The sequence below is a fragment of the Pelodiscus sinensis genome, unplaced genomic scaffold (genome assembly GCF_049634645.1).
Source record: "Pelodiscus sinensis isolate JC-2024 unplaced genomic scaffold, ASM4963464v1 ctg209, whole genome shotgun sequence".
Taxonomy (NCBI): Eukaryota; Metazoa; Chordata; order Testudines; family Trionychidae; genus Pelodiscus; species Pelodiscus sinensis.
In genome coordinates, this window is record NW_027465851.1 from 54,982 (window position 1) to 69,069 (window position 14,088).

Consider the following 14,088-nt stretch of genomic DNA (forward strand, 5'->3'; position numbering starts at 1 on the left):
TGCAGGATCGTGGTGTGAGACTCCCCCACGTGCAGGGGCCCTGCAGGATCGGGGTGTGGGACTCCCCCACGTGCAGGGGCCCTGCAGGATCGGAGTGTAAGACTCCCCCACGTGCGGGGGCCCTGCAGGATCGGGGTGTGGGACTCCCCCACATACAGGGGCCCTGCAGGATCGGAGTGTAAGACTCCCCCACGTGCGGGGGCCCTGCAGGATCGGGGTGTGGGACTCCCCCACGTGCAGGGGCCCTGCAGGATCGGGGTGTGGGACTCCCCCACATACAGGGGCCCTGCAGGATCGGAGTGTAAGACTCCCCCACGTGCGGGGGCCCTGCAGGATCGGGGTGTGGGACTCCCCCACGTGCAGGGGCCCTGCAGGATCGGGGTGTGAGACTCCCCCACATTCGGGGGCCCTGCAGGACCGGGGTGTGAGACTCCCCCACGTGCAGGGGCCCTGCAGGATCGGGGTGTGAGACTCCCCCACGTGCGGGGGCCCTGCAGGACCGGGGTGTGAGACTCCCCCACATGCAGGGGCCCTGCAGGATCGGGGTGTGAGACTCCCCCACATTCAGGGGCCCTGCAGGATCGGGGTGTGAGACTCCCCCACGTGCAGGGGCCCTGCAGGATCGGGGTGTGAGACTCCCCCACGTGCAGGGGCCCTGCAGGACCGGGGTGTGAGACTCCCCCACGTGCAGGGGCCCTGCAGGATCGTGGTGTGAGACTCCGCCATGTCCGGGGCCCTGCAGGATCGGGGTGTGAGACTCCCCCACATTCAGGGGCCCTGCAGGACCGGGGTGTGAGACTCCCCCACATTCAGGGGCCCTGCAGGACCGGGGTGTGAGACTCCCCCACGTGCAGGGGCCCTGCAGGATCGGGGTGTGAGACTCCCCCACGTGCAGGGGCCCTGCAGGACCGGGGTGTGAGACTCCCCCACGTGCAGGGGCCCTGCAGGATCGGGGTGTGAGACTCCCCCACGTGCAGGGGCCCTGCAGGATCGGGGTGTGAGACTCCCCCACATGCAGGGGCCCTGCAGGATCGGGGTGTGAGACTCCCCCACGTGCAGGGGCCCTGCAGGATCGGGGTGTGAGACTCCCCCACGACCGGGGGCCCTGCAGGATCGGGGTGTGAGACTCCCCCACGTGCAGGGGCCCTGCAGGATCGGGGTGTGAGACTCCCCCACGTCCGGGGGCCCTGCAGGATCGGGGTGTGAGACTCCCCCACGTGCAGGGGCCCTGCAGGATCGGGGTGTGAGACTCCCCCATGTCCGGGGGCCCTGCAGGATCGGGGTGTGAGACTCCCCCACGTGCAGGGGCCCTGCAGGATCGGGGTGTGAGACTCCCCCACGTGCAGGGGCCCTGCAGGATCGGGGTGTGAGACTCCCCCACGTGCAGGGGCCCTGCAGGACCGGGGTGTGAGACTCCCCCACGTGCAGGGGCCCTGCAGGATCGGGGTGTGAGACTCCCCCACGTGCAGGGGCCCTGCAGGATCGTGGTGTGAGACTCCCCCACGTGCAGGGGCCCTGCAGGACCGGGGTGTGAGACTCCCCCACGTGCAGGGGCCCTGCAGGATCGGGGTGTGAGACTCTCCCACGTGCAGGGGCCCTGCAGGACCGGGGTGTGAGACTCCCCCACGTGCAGGGGCCCTGCAGGATCGGGGTGTGAGACTCCCCCATGTCCGGGGGCCCTGCAGGATCGGGGTGTGAGACTCCCCCACGTGCAGGGGCCCTGCAGGATCGGGGTGTGAGACTCCCCCATGTCCGGGGGCCCTGCAGGATCGGGGTGTGAGACTCCCCCATGTCCGGGGGCCCTGCAGGATCGGGGTGTGAGACTCCCCCACATGCGGGGCCCTGCAGGATCGTGGTGTGAGACTCCCCCATGTCCGGGGCCCTGCAGGATCGGGGTGTGAGACTCCCCCACGTGCAGGGGCCCTGCAGGATCGGGGTGTGAGACTCCCCCACGTGCAGGGGCCCTGCAGGATCGGGGTGTGAGACTCCCCCACGTCCGGGGCCCTGCAGGATCGGGGTGTGAGACTCCCCCACGTGCAGGGGCCCTGCAGGATCGGGGTGTGAGACTCCCCCACGTGCAGGGGCCCTGCAGGACCGGGGTGTGAGACTCCCCCACATACAGGGGCCCTGCAGGATCGGGGTGTGAGACTCCCCCACGTGCAGGGGCCCTGCAGGATCGGGGTGTGGGACTCCCCCACGTGCAGGGGCCCTGCAGGATCGGGGTGTGAGACTCCCCCACATTCGGGGGCCCTGCAGGATCGTGGTGTGAGACTCCCCCACGTGCAGGGGCCCTGCAGGATCGGGGTGTGGGACTCCCCCACGTGCAGGGGCCCTGCAGGATCGGGGTGTGGGACTCCCCCACGTGCAGGGGCCCTGCAGGATCGGGGTGTGAGACTCCCCCACGTGCAGGGGCCCTGCAGGACCGGGGTGTGAGACTCCCCCACATGCAGGGGCCCTGCAGGATCGGGGTGTGAGACTCCCCCACGTGCAGGGGCCCTGCAGGATCGGGGTGTGAGACTCCCCCATGTGCAGGGGGCCCTGCAGGATCGGGGTGTGAGACTCCCCCACGTCCGGGGGCCCTGCAGGATCGGGGTGTGGGACTCCCCCACGTGCAGGGGCCCTGCAGGATCGGGGTGTGAGACTCCCCCATGTCCGGGGGCCCTGCAGGATCGGGGTGTGAGACTCCCCCATGTCCGGGGGCCCTGCAGGATCGGGGTGTGGGACTCCCCCACGTGCAGGGGCCCTGCAGGATCGGGGTGTGAGACTCCCCCATGTGCAGGGGCCCTGCAGGATCGGGGTGTGAGACTCCCCCACGTCCGGGGGCCCTGCAGGATCGGGGTGTGAGACTCCCCCACGTGCGGGGGCCCTGCAGGATCGGGGTGTGAGACTCCCCCACGTGCGGGGGCCCTGCAGGATCGGGGTTTGAGACTCCCCCACATTCGGGGACCCTGCAGGATCGGGGTGTGAGACTCCCCCACGTGCAGGGGCCCTGCAGGATTGGGGTGTGAGACTCCCCCACGTCCGGGGCCCTGCAGGATCGGGGTGTGAGACTCCCGCATGTCCGGGGCCCTGCAGGATCGGGGTGTGAGACTCCCCCACGTGCAGGGGCCCTGCAGGATTGGGGTGTGAGACTCCCCCACGTGCGGGGGCCCTGCAGGATCGGGGTGTGAGACTCCCGCATGTCCGGGGCCCTGCAGGATCGGGGTGTGAGACTCCCCCACGTCCGGGGGCCCTGCAGGACCAGGGTGTGAGACTTCCCCATGTGCAGGGGCCCTGCAGGATCGGGGTGTGAGACTCCCCCATGTCCGGGGCCCTGCAGGATCGGGGTGTGAGACTCCCCCACGTGCGGGGGCCCTGCAGGATCGGGGTGTGAGACTCCCCCACGTCCGGGGGCCCTGCAGGATCGGGGTGTGAGACTCCCCCACGTGCGGGGTCCCTGCAGGATCGGGGTGTGAGACTCCCCCACGCGCAGAGGCCCTGCAGGATCGGGGTGTGAGACTCCCCCACATTCGGGGACCCTGCAGGATCGGGGTGTGAGACTCCCCCACGTGCAGGGGCCCTGCAGGATCGGGGTGTGAGACTCCCCCACGTCCGGGGCCCTGCAGGATCGGGGTGTGAGACTCCCCCATGTCCGGGGCCCTGCAGGATCGGGGTGTGAGACTCCCCCATGTCCGGGGCCCTGCAGGATCGGGGTGTGAGACTCCCCCACGTCCGGGGGCCCTGCAGGACCAGGGACAGCTCCCGCACAGGGGCCGGCAGGGTCTCGTGCGGGGTGGCGCCGCGTCCGGCCTGGGCCGGGCTGGGGCTGCTCCGGAGCGAGAGGCAGGCGGGACTGGCCCTGGCCCACTCAGGGTCCGGCGGGGGGCAGGAGCCAGGCACGTGAGTGCTCCGAGCTCGCCCTCCGCTCCCGTAGCCGCGCGCCCCATCAGCAGTAACAGTCTGATTAATTCGCTTCCAGCAGGGAGCTGATGGGGCCAGTGATGAAGCTGCGGCATCAGGCGCGCTGAAATTGATAGTTTTTCACAGTTACAAATGAGGAGCCTCCTCAGCCGCAAATGGCGCCGGCACAGTCGGACTCCGGTAATGATCATAAAGAGGCTCTCTTTAAACTGCGAAAGCCCCTGGGAGCGCGCGGGGGGGCGGCTGCCGCGCTAATGAGAACGACGAGGGGCGCGCGGGCATGGAAATGGCTGCTCCGCTCTTGATGTGCATTTAACTGCTTTTTTAGTGCGGCGGCCGTGCCGCGACGCAGGAGTGATGGATGCGGCACAGAGGCATTTATTTTCCAATTCGGCAAAGTGGCTGCGTTGGGAAATGTGGGAATTATTTTAATTCACTCCACTGTCCTGAGCCAGCGGAGGGGAGCGAGCGGGGCGCAGCCAATGAGCGCGAGGCACAGGGCTGCCCCCGCTCCCCACGGCCGGCCGAGGGGGCTCGAGGCCCAGCGCCGGCGGGGGGGCCTTTCTCCGCACCGGGCGGAGGGGGCAGGTCCGAGCGGAGGCCTGGGCGGGTACTCACGGGGGTTGGGGCTGCCGCCGGGGACCCCCACGGCCTCGTTCCACTGCTCGGCGCTGGAGACGGAGTAGGAGCGCTGGTGCATGCCCTCTGGCTTCGCGCTGGCGCCCAGCAGGGTGACGGCGCGCTCCGAGTGCAGGGAGGTGCTGCTGGTCGAGTGGGGGGCGGCTGCAAGACAAGCACTAGGTCAGCGCCGGGCTGCCCCCAGCGGCTCAGACACCCCAGGCCCCCCACATCCCGGGCCCTGGGCTACACCCCCCACGTCCCAGGCAGGGACAATTGCTGGGGGCACAGTGGCCACAAAACACCTAGCCCTATAGCCCTAGAGCTCTCCTCCACTTGGGACCCTGCCTCTCTGCCCCACCCCTCCTCCCGCCCCACTACAGCCCTTCCCCCAAGTCTCCTCCCCGCAGCCATGAGGCCCAGCCCCCCCCCCCCCCCCACCAGCAGCAGCAGCAGCAGCAGCAGGAGGAACTGGAGCCACCTGGCCCAAAGCACGTTGGTCTGCTTCCTGCCGCCTACGACCATGAGAACGGCCGGACTGGCCCAGACCAAAGGTCCATCCAGCCCAGTAGCCTGTCTGCCCACAGTGGCCAGCACCAGGTGCCCCAGAGAGGGTGGACTGAAGACAATGATCAAGCGATTTGTCTCCTGCCATCCCTCTCCAGCCTCTGACCGCTGGAGCGTGGGGGGAGGTTTTATCTTTACCTCCAACCCCCTCCCTGAGCAGAGCAGGCTGGGAGCCAGGGGGAGTGGGGCAGGCCGGGAGCCGGGACTGGGGGGAGCAGGGTGGGGTGGGCTAGGCCAGGAGCCTGGGGGGAGCGGAGCGGGCCGGGCCGGGAGCCAGGGAGAGCAGGGCGAGCCAGGAGCCAGGAACTGGGGGGAGCAGGGTGGGGCGGGCAGGGCCAGGAGCCGGGTCTGGATCCAGGGAGGAGTGGGGCGGGCTGGGAGCTGAGGACTGGGGGGAGCGGGGTGGGCCGGGAGCTGGGTCTGGATGCAGGGAGGAGCGGGGCGGGCCGGGAGCCAGGAACTAGGGGGAGCGGGGTGGGGCGGGCCGGGCCAGGAGCCAGGGAGGAGTGGGGCGGGCTGGGAGCTGGGGACTGGGGGGAGCGGGGTGGGCCGGGAGCCGGGAACTGGGGGGAGCGGGGTGGGGCGGGCCAAGTCTGGATCCAGGGAGGAGCAGGGCGGGCTGGGAGCTGGGGGGAACGGGGTGGGGCGGGCCGGGCCGGGAGCCTGGGAGGAGCGGGGCGGGCCGGGAGCTGGGGACTGGGGGGAGCGGGGTGGGGCGGGCTGGGCCGGGAGCCAGGGAGGAGCGGGGCGGGCTGGGAGCTGGGGACTGGGGGGAACGGGGTGGGGCGGGCCGGGCCGGGCGCCAGGGAGGAGCGGGGCGGGCTGGGAGCCGGGAACTGGGGGGAGCGGGGTGGGGCGGGCCGGGCCGGGAGCCAGGGAGGAGCGGGGCGGGCCGGGAGCTGGGGACTGGGGGGAGCGGGGTGGGGCGGGCCAGGCCGGGCGCCAGGGAGGAGCGGGGCGGGCTGGGAGCAGGGAACTGGGGGGAGCGGGGTGGGGCGGGCCGGGCCGGGAGCCAGGGAGGAGCGGGGCGGGCCGGGAGCTGGGGACTGGGGGGAGCGGGGTGGGGCGGGCCGGGCCGGGAGCCAGGGAGGAGCGGGGCGGGCTGGGAGCTGGGGACTGGGGGGAGCGGGGTGGGCTGGGAGCTGGGTCTGGATGCAGGGAGGAGCGGGGCGGGCCGGGAACCGGGAACTGGGGGGAGCGGGGTGGGGCGGGCCGGGCGCCAGGGAGGAGCGGGGCGGGCCAGGAGCTGGGGGCTGGGGGGAGCAGGGTGGGGCGGGCCGGGTCTGGATCCAGGGAGGAGCGGGGCGGGCTGGGAGCTGAGGACTGGGGGGAGCGGGGTGGGGCGGGCCGGGCCGGGAGCCAGGGAGGAGCGAGGCGGGCTGGGATCTGGGGACTGCGGGGAGCGGGGTGGGGCAGGCCGGGCCGGGAGCCAGGGAGGAGCGGGGCGGGCTGGGAGCTGGGGACTGGGGGGAGCGGGGCGGGCCGGGCCGGGCGCCAGGGAGGAGCGAGGCGGGCTGGGAGCTGGGGACTGGGGGGAGCGGGGTGGGGCGGGCCAGGAGCCAGGGAGGAGCGGGGCGGGCTGGGAGCTGGGGACTGGGGGGAGCGGGGTGGGGCGGGCCGGGAGCCAGGGAGGAGCGGGGCAGGCTGGGAGCTGGGGACTGAGGGGAGCGGGGTGGGGCGGGCCGGGCGCCAGGGAGGAGCGGGGCGGGCTGGGAGCTGGGGACTGGGGGGAGCAGGGTGGGGCGGGCCGGGCCGGGAGCCAGGGAGGAGCGGGGCGGGCTGGGAGCTGGGGGGAGCGGGGTGGGGCGGGCCGGGCGCCAGGGAGGAGCGGGGCGGGCTGGGAGCTGGGGACTGGGGGGAGCGGGGTGGGGCGGGCCGGGCCGGGAGCCAGGGAGGAGCGGGGCGGGCTGGGAGCTGGGAACTGGGGGGAGCGGGGTGGGGCGGGCCAGGCCGGGCGCCAGGGAGGAGCGGGGCGGGCTGGGAGCTGGGGACTGGGGGGAGCAGGGTGGGGCGGGCCGGGCCGGGAGCCAGGGAGGAGCGGGGCGGGCTGGGAGCTGGGGACTGGGGGGAGCGGGGTGGGGCGGGCCGGGAGCCAGGGAGGAGCGGGGCGGGCTGGGAGCTGGGGACTGGGGGGAGCGGGGTGGGGCGGGCCGGGCCGGGAGCCAGGGAGGAGCGGGGCGGGCTGGGAGCTGGGGACTGGGGGGAGCGGGGTGGGGCGGGCCGGGCCGGGAGCCAGGGAGGAGCGGGGCGGGCTGGGAGCTGGGGACTGGGGGGAGCGGGGTGGGGCGGGCCGGGCCGGGAGCCAGGGAGGAGCGGGGCGGGCTGGGAGCTGGGGACTGGGGGGAGCGGGGCGGGCCGGGCCGGGCGCCAGGGAGGAGCGAGGCGGGCTGGGAGCTGGGGACTGGGGGGAGCGGGGTGGGGCGGGCCAGGAGCCAGGGAGGAGCGGGGCGGGCTGGGAGCTGGGGACTGGGGGGAGCGGGGTGGGGCGGGCCGGGAGCCAGGGAGGAGCGGGGCAGGCTGGGAGCTGGGGACTGAGGGGAGCGGGGTGGGGCGGGCCGGGCGCCAGGGAGGAGCGGGGCGGGCTGGGAGCTGGGGACTGGGGGGAGCAGGGTGGGGCGGGCCGGGCCGGGAGCCAGGGAGGAGCGGGGCGGGCTGGGAGCTGGGGGGAGCGGGGTGGGGCGGGCCGGGCGCCAGGGAGGAGCGGGGCGGGCTGGGAGCTGGGGACTGGGGGGAGCGGGGTGGGGCGGGCCGGGCCGGGAGCCAGGGAGGAGCGGGGCGGGCTGGGAGCTGGGAACTGGGGGGAGCGGGGTGGGGCGGGCCAGGCCGGGCGCCAGGGAGGAGCGGGGCGGGCTGGGAGCTGGGGACTGGGGGGAGCAGGGTGGGGCGGGCCGGGCCGGGAGCCAGGGAGGAGCGGGGCGGGCTGGGAGCTGGGGACTGGGGGGAGCGGGGTGGGGCGGGCCGGGAGCCAGGGAGGAGCGGGGCGGGCTGGGAGCTGGGGACTGGGGGGAGCGGGGTGGGGCGGGCCGGGCCGGGAGCCAGGGAGGAGCGGGGCGGGCTGGGAGCTGGGGACTGGGGGGAGCGGGGTGGGGCGGGCCGGGCCGGGAGCCAGGGAGGAGCGGGGCGGGCTGGGAGCTGGGGACTGGGGGGAGCGGGGTGGGCCGGGAGCCGGGAACTGGGGGGAGCGGGGTGGGGCGGGCCAAGTCTGGATCCAGGGAGGAGCAGGGCGGGCTGGGAGCTGGGGGGAACGGGGTGGGGCGGGCCGGGCCGGGAGCCTGGGAGGAGCGGGGCGGGCCGGGAGCTGGGGACTGGGGGGAGCGGGGTGGGGCGGGCTGGGCCGGGAGCCAGGGAGGAGCGGGGCGGGCTGGGAGCTGGGGACTGGGGGGAACGGGGTGGGGCGGGCCGGGCCGGGCGCCAGGGAGGAGCGGGGCGGGCTGGGAGCCGGGAACTGGGGGGAGCGGGGTGGGGCGGGCCGGGCCGGGAGCCAGGGAGGAGCGGGGCGGGCCGGGAGCTGGGGACTGGGGGGAGCGGGGTGGGGCGGGCCAGGCCGGGCGCCAGGGAGGAGCGGGGCGGGCTGGGAGCAGGGAACTGGGGGGAGCGGGGTGGGGCGGGCCGGGCCGGGAGCCAGGGAGGAGCGGGGCGGGCCGGGAGCTGGGGACTGGGGGGAGCGGGGTGGGGCGGGCCGGGCCGGGAGCCAGGGAGGAGCGGGGCGGGCTGGGAGCTGGGGACTGGGGGGAGCGGGGTGGGCTGGGAGCTGGGTCTGGATGCAGGGAGGAGCGGGGCGGGCCGGGAACCGGGAACTGGGGGGAGCGGGGTGGGGCGGGCCGGGCGCCAGGGAGGAGCGGGGCGGGCCAGGAGCTGGGGGCTGGGGGGAGCAGGGTGGGGCGGGCCGGGTCTGGATCCAGGGAGGAGCGGGGCGGGCTGGGAGCTGAGGACTGGGGGGAGCGGGGTGGGGCGGGCCGGGCCGGGAGCCAGGGAGGAGCGAGGCGGGCTGGGATCTGGGGACTGCGGGGAGCGGGGTGGGGCAGGCCGGGCCGGGAGCCAGGGAGGAGCGGGGCGGGCTGGGAGCTGGGGACTGGGGGGAGCGGGGCGGGCCGGGCCGGGCGCCAGGGAGGAGCGAGGCGGGCTGGGAGCTGGGGACTGGGGGGAGCGGGGTGGGGCGGGCCAGGAGCCAGGGAGGAGCGGGGCGGGCTGGGAGCTGGGGACTGGGGGGAGCGGGGTGGGGCGGGCCGGGAGCCAGGGAGGAGCGGGGCAGGCTGGGAGCTGGGGACTGAGGGGAGCGGGGTGGGGCGGGCCGGGCGCCAGGGAGGAGCGGGGCGGGCTGGGAGCTGGGGACTGGGGGGAGCAGGGTGGGGCGGGCCGGGCCGGGAGCCAGGGAGGAGCGGGGCGGGCTGGGAGCTGGGGGGAGCGGGGTGGGGCGGGCCGGGCGCCAGGGAGGAGCGGGGCGGGCTGGGAGCTGGGGACTGGGGGGAGCGGGGTGGGGCGGGCCGGGCCGGGAGCCAGGGAGGAGCGGGGCGGGCTGGGAGCTGGGAACTGGGGGGAGCGGGGTGGGGCGGGCCAGGCCGGGCGCCAGGGAGGAGCGGGGCGGGCTGGGAGCTGGGGACTGGGGGGAGCAGGGTGGGGCGGGCCGGGCCGGGAGCCAGGGAGGAGCGGGGCGGGCTGGGAGCTGGGGACTGGGGGGAGCGGGGTGGGGCGGGCCGGGAGCCAGGGAGGAGCGGGGCGGGCTGGGAGCTGGGGACTGGGGGGAGCGGGGTGGGGCGGGCCGGGCCGGGAGCCAGGGAGGAGCGGGGCGGGCTGGGAGCTGGGGACTGGGGGGAGCGGGGTGGGGCGGGCCGGGCCGGGAGCCAGGGAGGAGCGGGGCAGGCTGGGAGCTGGGGACTGGGGGGAGCGGGGTGGGGCGGGCCGGGCCGGGAGCCAGGGAGGAGCGGGGCGGGCTGGGAGCCGGGGACTGGGGGGAGCGGGGTGGGGCGGGCCAGGCCGGGCGCCAGGGAGGAGCGGGGCGGGCTGGGAGCTGGGGACTGGGGGGAGCGGGGTGGGGCGGGCCAGGCCGGGCGCCAGGGAGGAGCGAGGCGGGCTGGGAGCTGGGGACTGGGGGGAGCGGGGTGGGGCGGGGCGGGCCGGGCGCCAGGGAGGAGCGGGGCGGGCTGGGAGCTGGGGACTGGGGGGAGCAGGGTGGGGCGGGCCGGGCCGGGAGCCAGGGAGGAGCGGGGCGGGCTGGGAGCTGGGGACTGGGGGGAGCGGGGTGGGGCGGGCCGGGCCGGGAGCCAGGGGCGAGCTGGGAGCTGGGAACTGGGGGGAGCGGGGCGGGCTGGGAGCCGGGAACTGGGGGGAGCGGGGTGGGGCGGGCCAGGCCGGGCGCCAGGGAGGAGCGGGGCGGGCTGGGAGCTGGGGACTGGGGGGAGCGGGGTGGGGCGGGCCGGGCCGGGAGCCAGGGAGGAGCGGGGCGGGCTGGGAGCTGGGGACTGGGGGGAGCGGGGTGGGGCGGGCCGGGCCGGGAGCCAGGGAGGAGCGGGGCGGGCTGGGAGCCGGGTGGGGCGGGCCGGGCGCCAGGGAGGAGCGAGGCAGGCTGGGAGCAGGGTGGGGCGGGCCGGGCCGGGAGCCAGGGAGGAGCGGGGCGGGCTGGGAGCCGGGTGGGGCGGGCCGGGAGCCGGGCGGAGTGGAGCGGGCAATTCAGGATCTACGAGGGACCCAAATCCCCTTGTCCCGCCCCTTCCCCAAGGCCCCGCCCCTGCTCACTCCGTCCTCCTCCCTCCCACCAGGCAGGGGCAGAGGGTTGGGGCGCAGGCTCTGGCCCTGGGCTAAGGGATTTGGAGCGTGAGGGGCTCTGAGCTGAGCCTGGGGCAGGCAGTGGGGGTCAGGGGGCAGGCACTGTAAGGGAGGCTGGACCCAAGGGGCTCAGGGCTGGTGCAGAGGCTTGGGGGGCAGGGGTCTGGGATTCTGGCTCCAGCTGGGCCAGGTGGCTCCCGTGGGGCGGAGGCTCCCCCTGCCCTGGCCCTGCCCCGCTCCCAAAGCAGCCAGCAAACTCCTCCCAAGCCTTGCGCCCCGCCCATCCGTTCTGTGGCGATAGAACAGAGAGTGGGAGGGCCCCCCACATCAGCCCCCCCGCTCTGCCCCCCCCACATCAGCCCCCCCGCTCTGCCCTGCACGGAGGAGGCTCGTGAGGGGCGGGCAGCTCAGGGCACAGGGCGGATGCTCAGCCGTGGTCACCTGTCAGCGGCTCCGAGATGACGGGCCGATCCGAGCCCCCGGCCTAATGGAAGCGCCTCCAGCGCCCAGGCCCTGAACAAAACCCCACGTGCAGCCGGAGGCAGAATGCACCAGGCCTGCTGACACCAGGGCCTGGCTTGCTGCCCCCGCCCGCGTCGGCGCTCAGCCACCCGCGCTGGCCGGGGACCCGTCCTTGAGAAACATGGGCCCGAGGGCCCTTAGGGCGTCAGCCCAACGGTCCGTCCAGCCCAGGGTCCTGCCTGCCCACAGCGGCCAGGGCCCGGGGCCCCGGAGGGAGGGAACCCAACGGGGAACCATCCCGTGATCCCTCCTGTCACCCATTCCCAGCTAACCCACACCCTCCCTGCCCAGCCTGGCTAACAGCCACAGATGGACCGAACCTTCAGGAATCTACCTAGCTCTTTCGGAACCCTTCCCAACCTCCTCTGGCAGGGAGTTCCACAGGTTGACTGTGCGGCCCCTTCTAACCCTGCAGTTCTGTGACTCCATGAAAGGCAGGGCCGGGGTGATGTGATTCCAGTTGGTACAGGTCTGAGGATGGGCCCTGCCATCGAGGGGCAAATGTCTAACGTGACCCAGGACTGGAAGTCGCAGCTGGACAAATTCAGAGTGGAAACATGGGGCGTGTAGCTGAGAATCGCTCCCCACCGGGCCACCCTCCCACGGCCTGTGGGGGATTCGCCGTCACTAGCACCATTCACATCGAGCTGGGCCACTCAGGCGCTTGTCCGGACAGGAGCTCAGCTAGCACGGCTCCTTCCGGCTCCGGAACTGAGGGGAGCACACGCTGAGCCCTGGCTCTCCGGGGACAGCTGCTGCCAAGTCAGGGCCCTAGGACCTGGGTGTCTCTGCAGCTGCCCCAGGTGTGCGGGGCTTCGGAACCAGGCTGCATCCGCTCCGGCACAGGCACCCGCAAACATCCGCACTGGCACGTCCCACTGCCAGGGAAGGCAGGAAGGGGCAGCCTCCTTTGGGGACAGCGCACGGCCCTGCTCTCTAGCCTCGGACGCGGCTCTTCCCGATGAGCCCTGAGCCCCCAGCCACAGCCTGACCCGCGAGGCCCAGGCGCACCCCGGAGCCTCGCCTGAGCCCTGCGAGCCAGGGGCCCAGGACAGGCAGCAGAGCCAAGCTGCTGTTTCCAGCCTGGCCTGGCCCACTCGAGGGTGTCACGTTACTGGATTTTGAGGGGAGCAGCCAGGTCACTGCTGCACCCTTGGGGGGGTGCCCCAAAAGTTGGTGTCAGACGAAAGCTTGTCTTCTACTGATTCCACATACGCTATTCGTGCGATTGTGCAATGTCTGGGTGTGAAGTTAGAAGCGTGTGGATCCCGAATGTTCCCTGTGTGTGGTTGAACTATGGGCAAAGCAGCTCAGCCCATGGCCATGCTAATGAGCAAGTCTCCCTGGAACAACGGCCCTCCATAGGGCAAGGACTCCCCTCAAGAATGGGGACTGATATCAGGCGCTACCAGCAGGGAACACGGGGACAGGCCATGGGCCAGGTGACCTGCTGCAGCCCAGAAGAGACCAGGGAGGAGGGATAAAGATGCCACGTGGCAGCCTCCCTGGTCTCCAGATCTGCTCCTGACCCCAGATGCGGCCTCGCAAGGAATCACGAGCCGGGAAGAACCGTGGACCCATCCTGACACGGGATGTGACCAAGGACTTTTAGGCCAGCGGCTGTAACATCTCTGCTAGAGCCTGCACCGAGAACTGGGAGATTCGGTGCATGTGACGTGTGATACTTTAACAACCTCACTCTCAGGCTTTTCTTTCTTTAGTAATAAACCTTTAGATGTTAGATGCTAAAGGATTGGCCCAGCGTGGTTTGTGGGTAAGATCCGGAGGGTAAATTGACTGGGGATCTTGGAACCAGAAGAACCCGTTGGGGGTAGGTGGGATTGGGTTCTAGACCCCCCCACCTGTGTATGAGGCCTGGGGCCATCTGAGGCACGGATATTGCTGGGGTGTCGGAGGGGTTTTGCTCGGGAGGCTTCAGGCAGGCCTCTGGAGCGCTCTGTGGGGGTACGTCTACACTACAGCGCTAGTTCGAACTAACTTAGTTCGAATTAGTTAATTCGAACTAAGCTAGTTCGAACTAACGCATCTAGAACTAAAAACTAGTTCGAACTAGCGTTTTGCTAGTTCGAACTAGCAAGTCCACATTGAGTGGACCCTGAACAGGGCTTAAGGATGGCCGGAAGCAGTGCCGGCAGGGCATAAAAGGAGGACTTAGAGCATGGAGATGCTGTCTCAGGCTAGCCGAGGGCTGCGCTTAAAGGGTCCCGACCCCCACCCCGGACACACAGTTCTAAGGGGTGCCCTGCTTGCAACGAAGTTCTGGCTTGGAGTGCCCTGAGTGCCCACACTGGGCACATCACACCACTCGGCCATCAGCCCGGCTGCACTTGCCGCAGGCTGCCATCTGGGGAGAGGGAGTAATTGGGGGGCTGCAGGAGAGCTTCCACCCCCAGAAGCCCGCAGAGCCAGCCCAGTCCTCCCCATCGGGGGCTCGTACCCCATTCCTCCCTCACCTCCTTCCACTTACCCTTCCTTAGCCCCCCTTCTTATTGATGTACAAAATAAAGATAACGTTTCTTCCAACATTGACTCTGTCTTTATTGAAAAAAAACTGGGGGAGACTGGGAAAAGGAGGTGGGAGAGGGGAAGAGAAAGGCTGGGAGAGGGGAGGGCAACTAACATGATCAGGGGTTGGGAACGGGTCCCAGATGAAGAAAGGCTACAGAGACTGGGACTGTTCAGCTTAGAAAAGAGGAG

General features: G+C 72.8%; 1 protein-coding gene across 1 annotated transcript in view; it reads right to left on the reverse strand.

The window, feature by feature from the left end:
• The window catches only part of LOC142823897 (arf-GAP with GTPase, ANK repeat and PH domain-containing protein 3-like), a 90,780-nt gene that overhangs the window by 45,404 nt on the left and 31,288 nt on the right, over positions 1-14,088 (reverse strand). Inside the window, exon 3 of the mRNA XM_075915646.1 lies at positions 4,519-4,683. Coding sequence (XP_075771761.1) covers positions 4,519-4,683 — 165 coding nt within the window. The remainder of the gene's footprint in view (positions 1-4,518; positions 4,684-14,088) is intronic.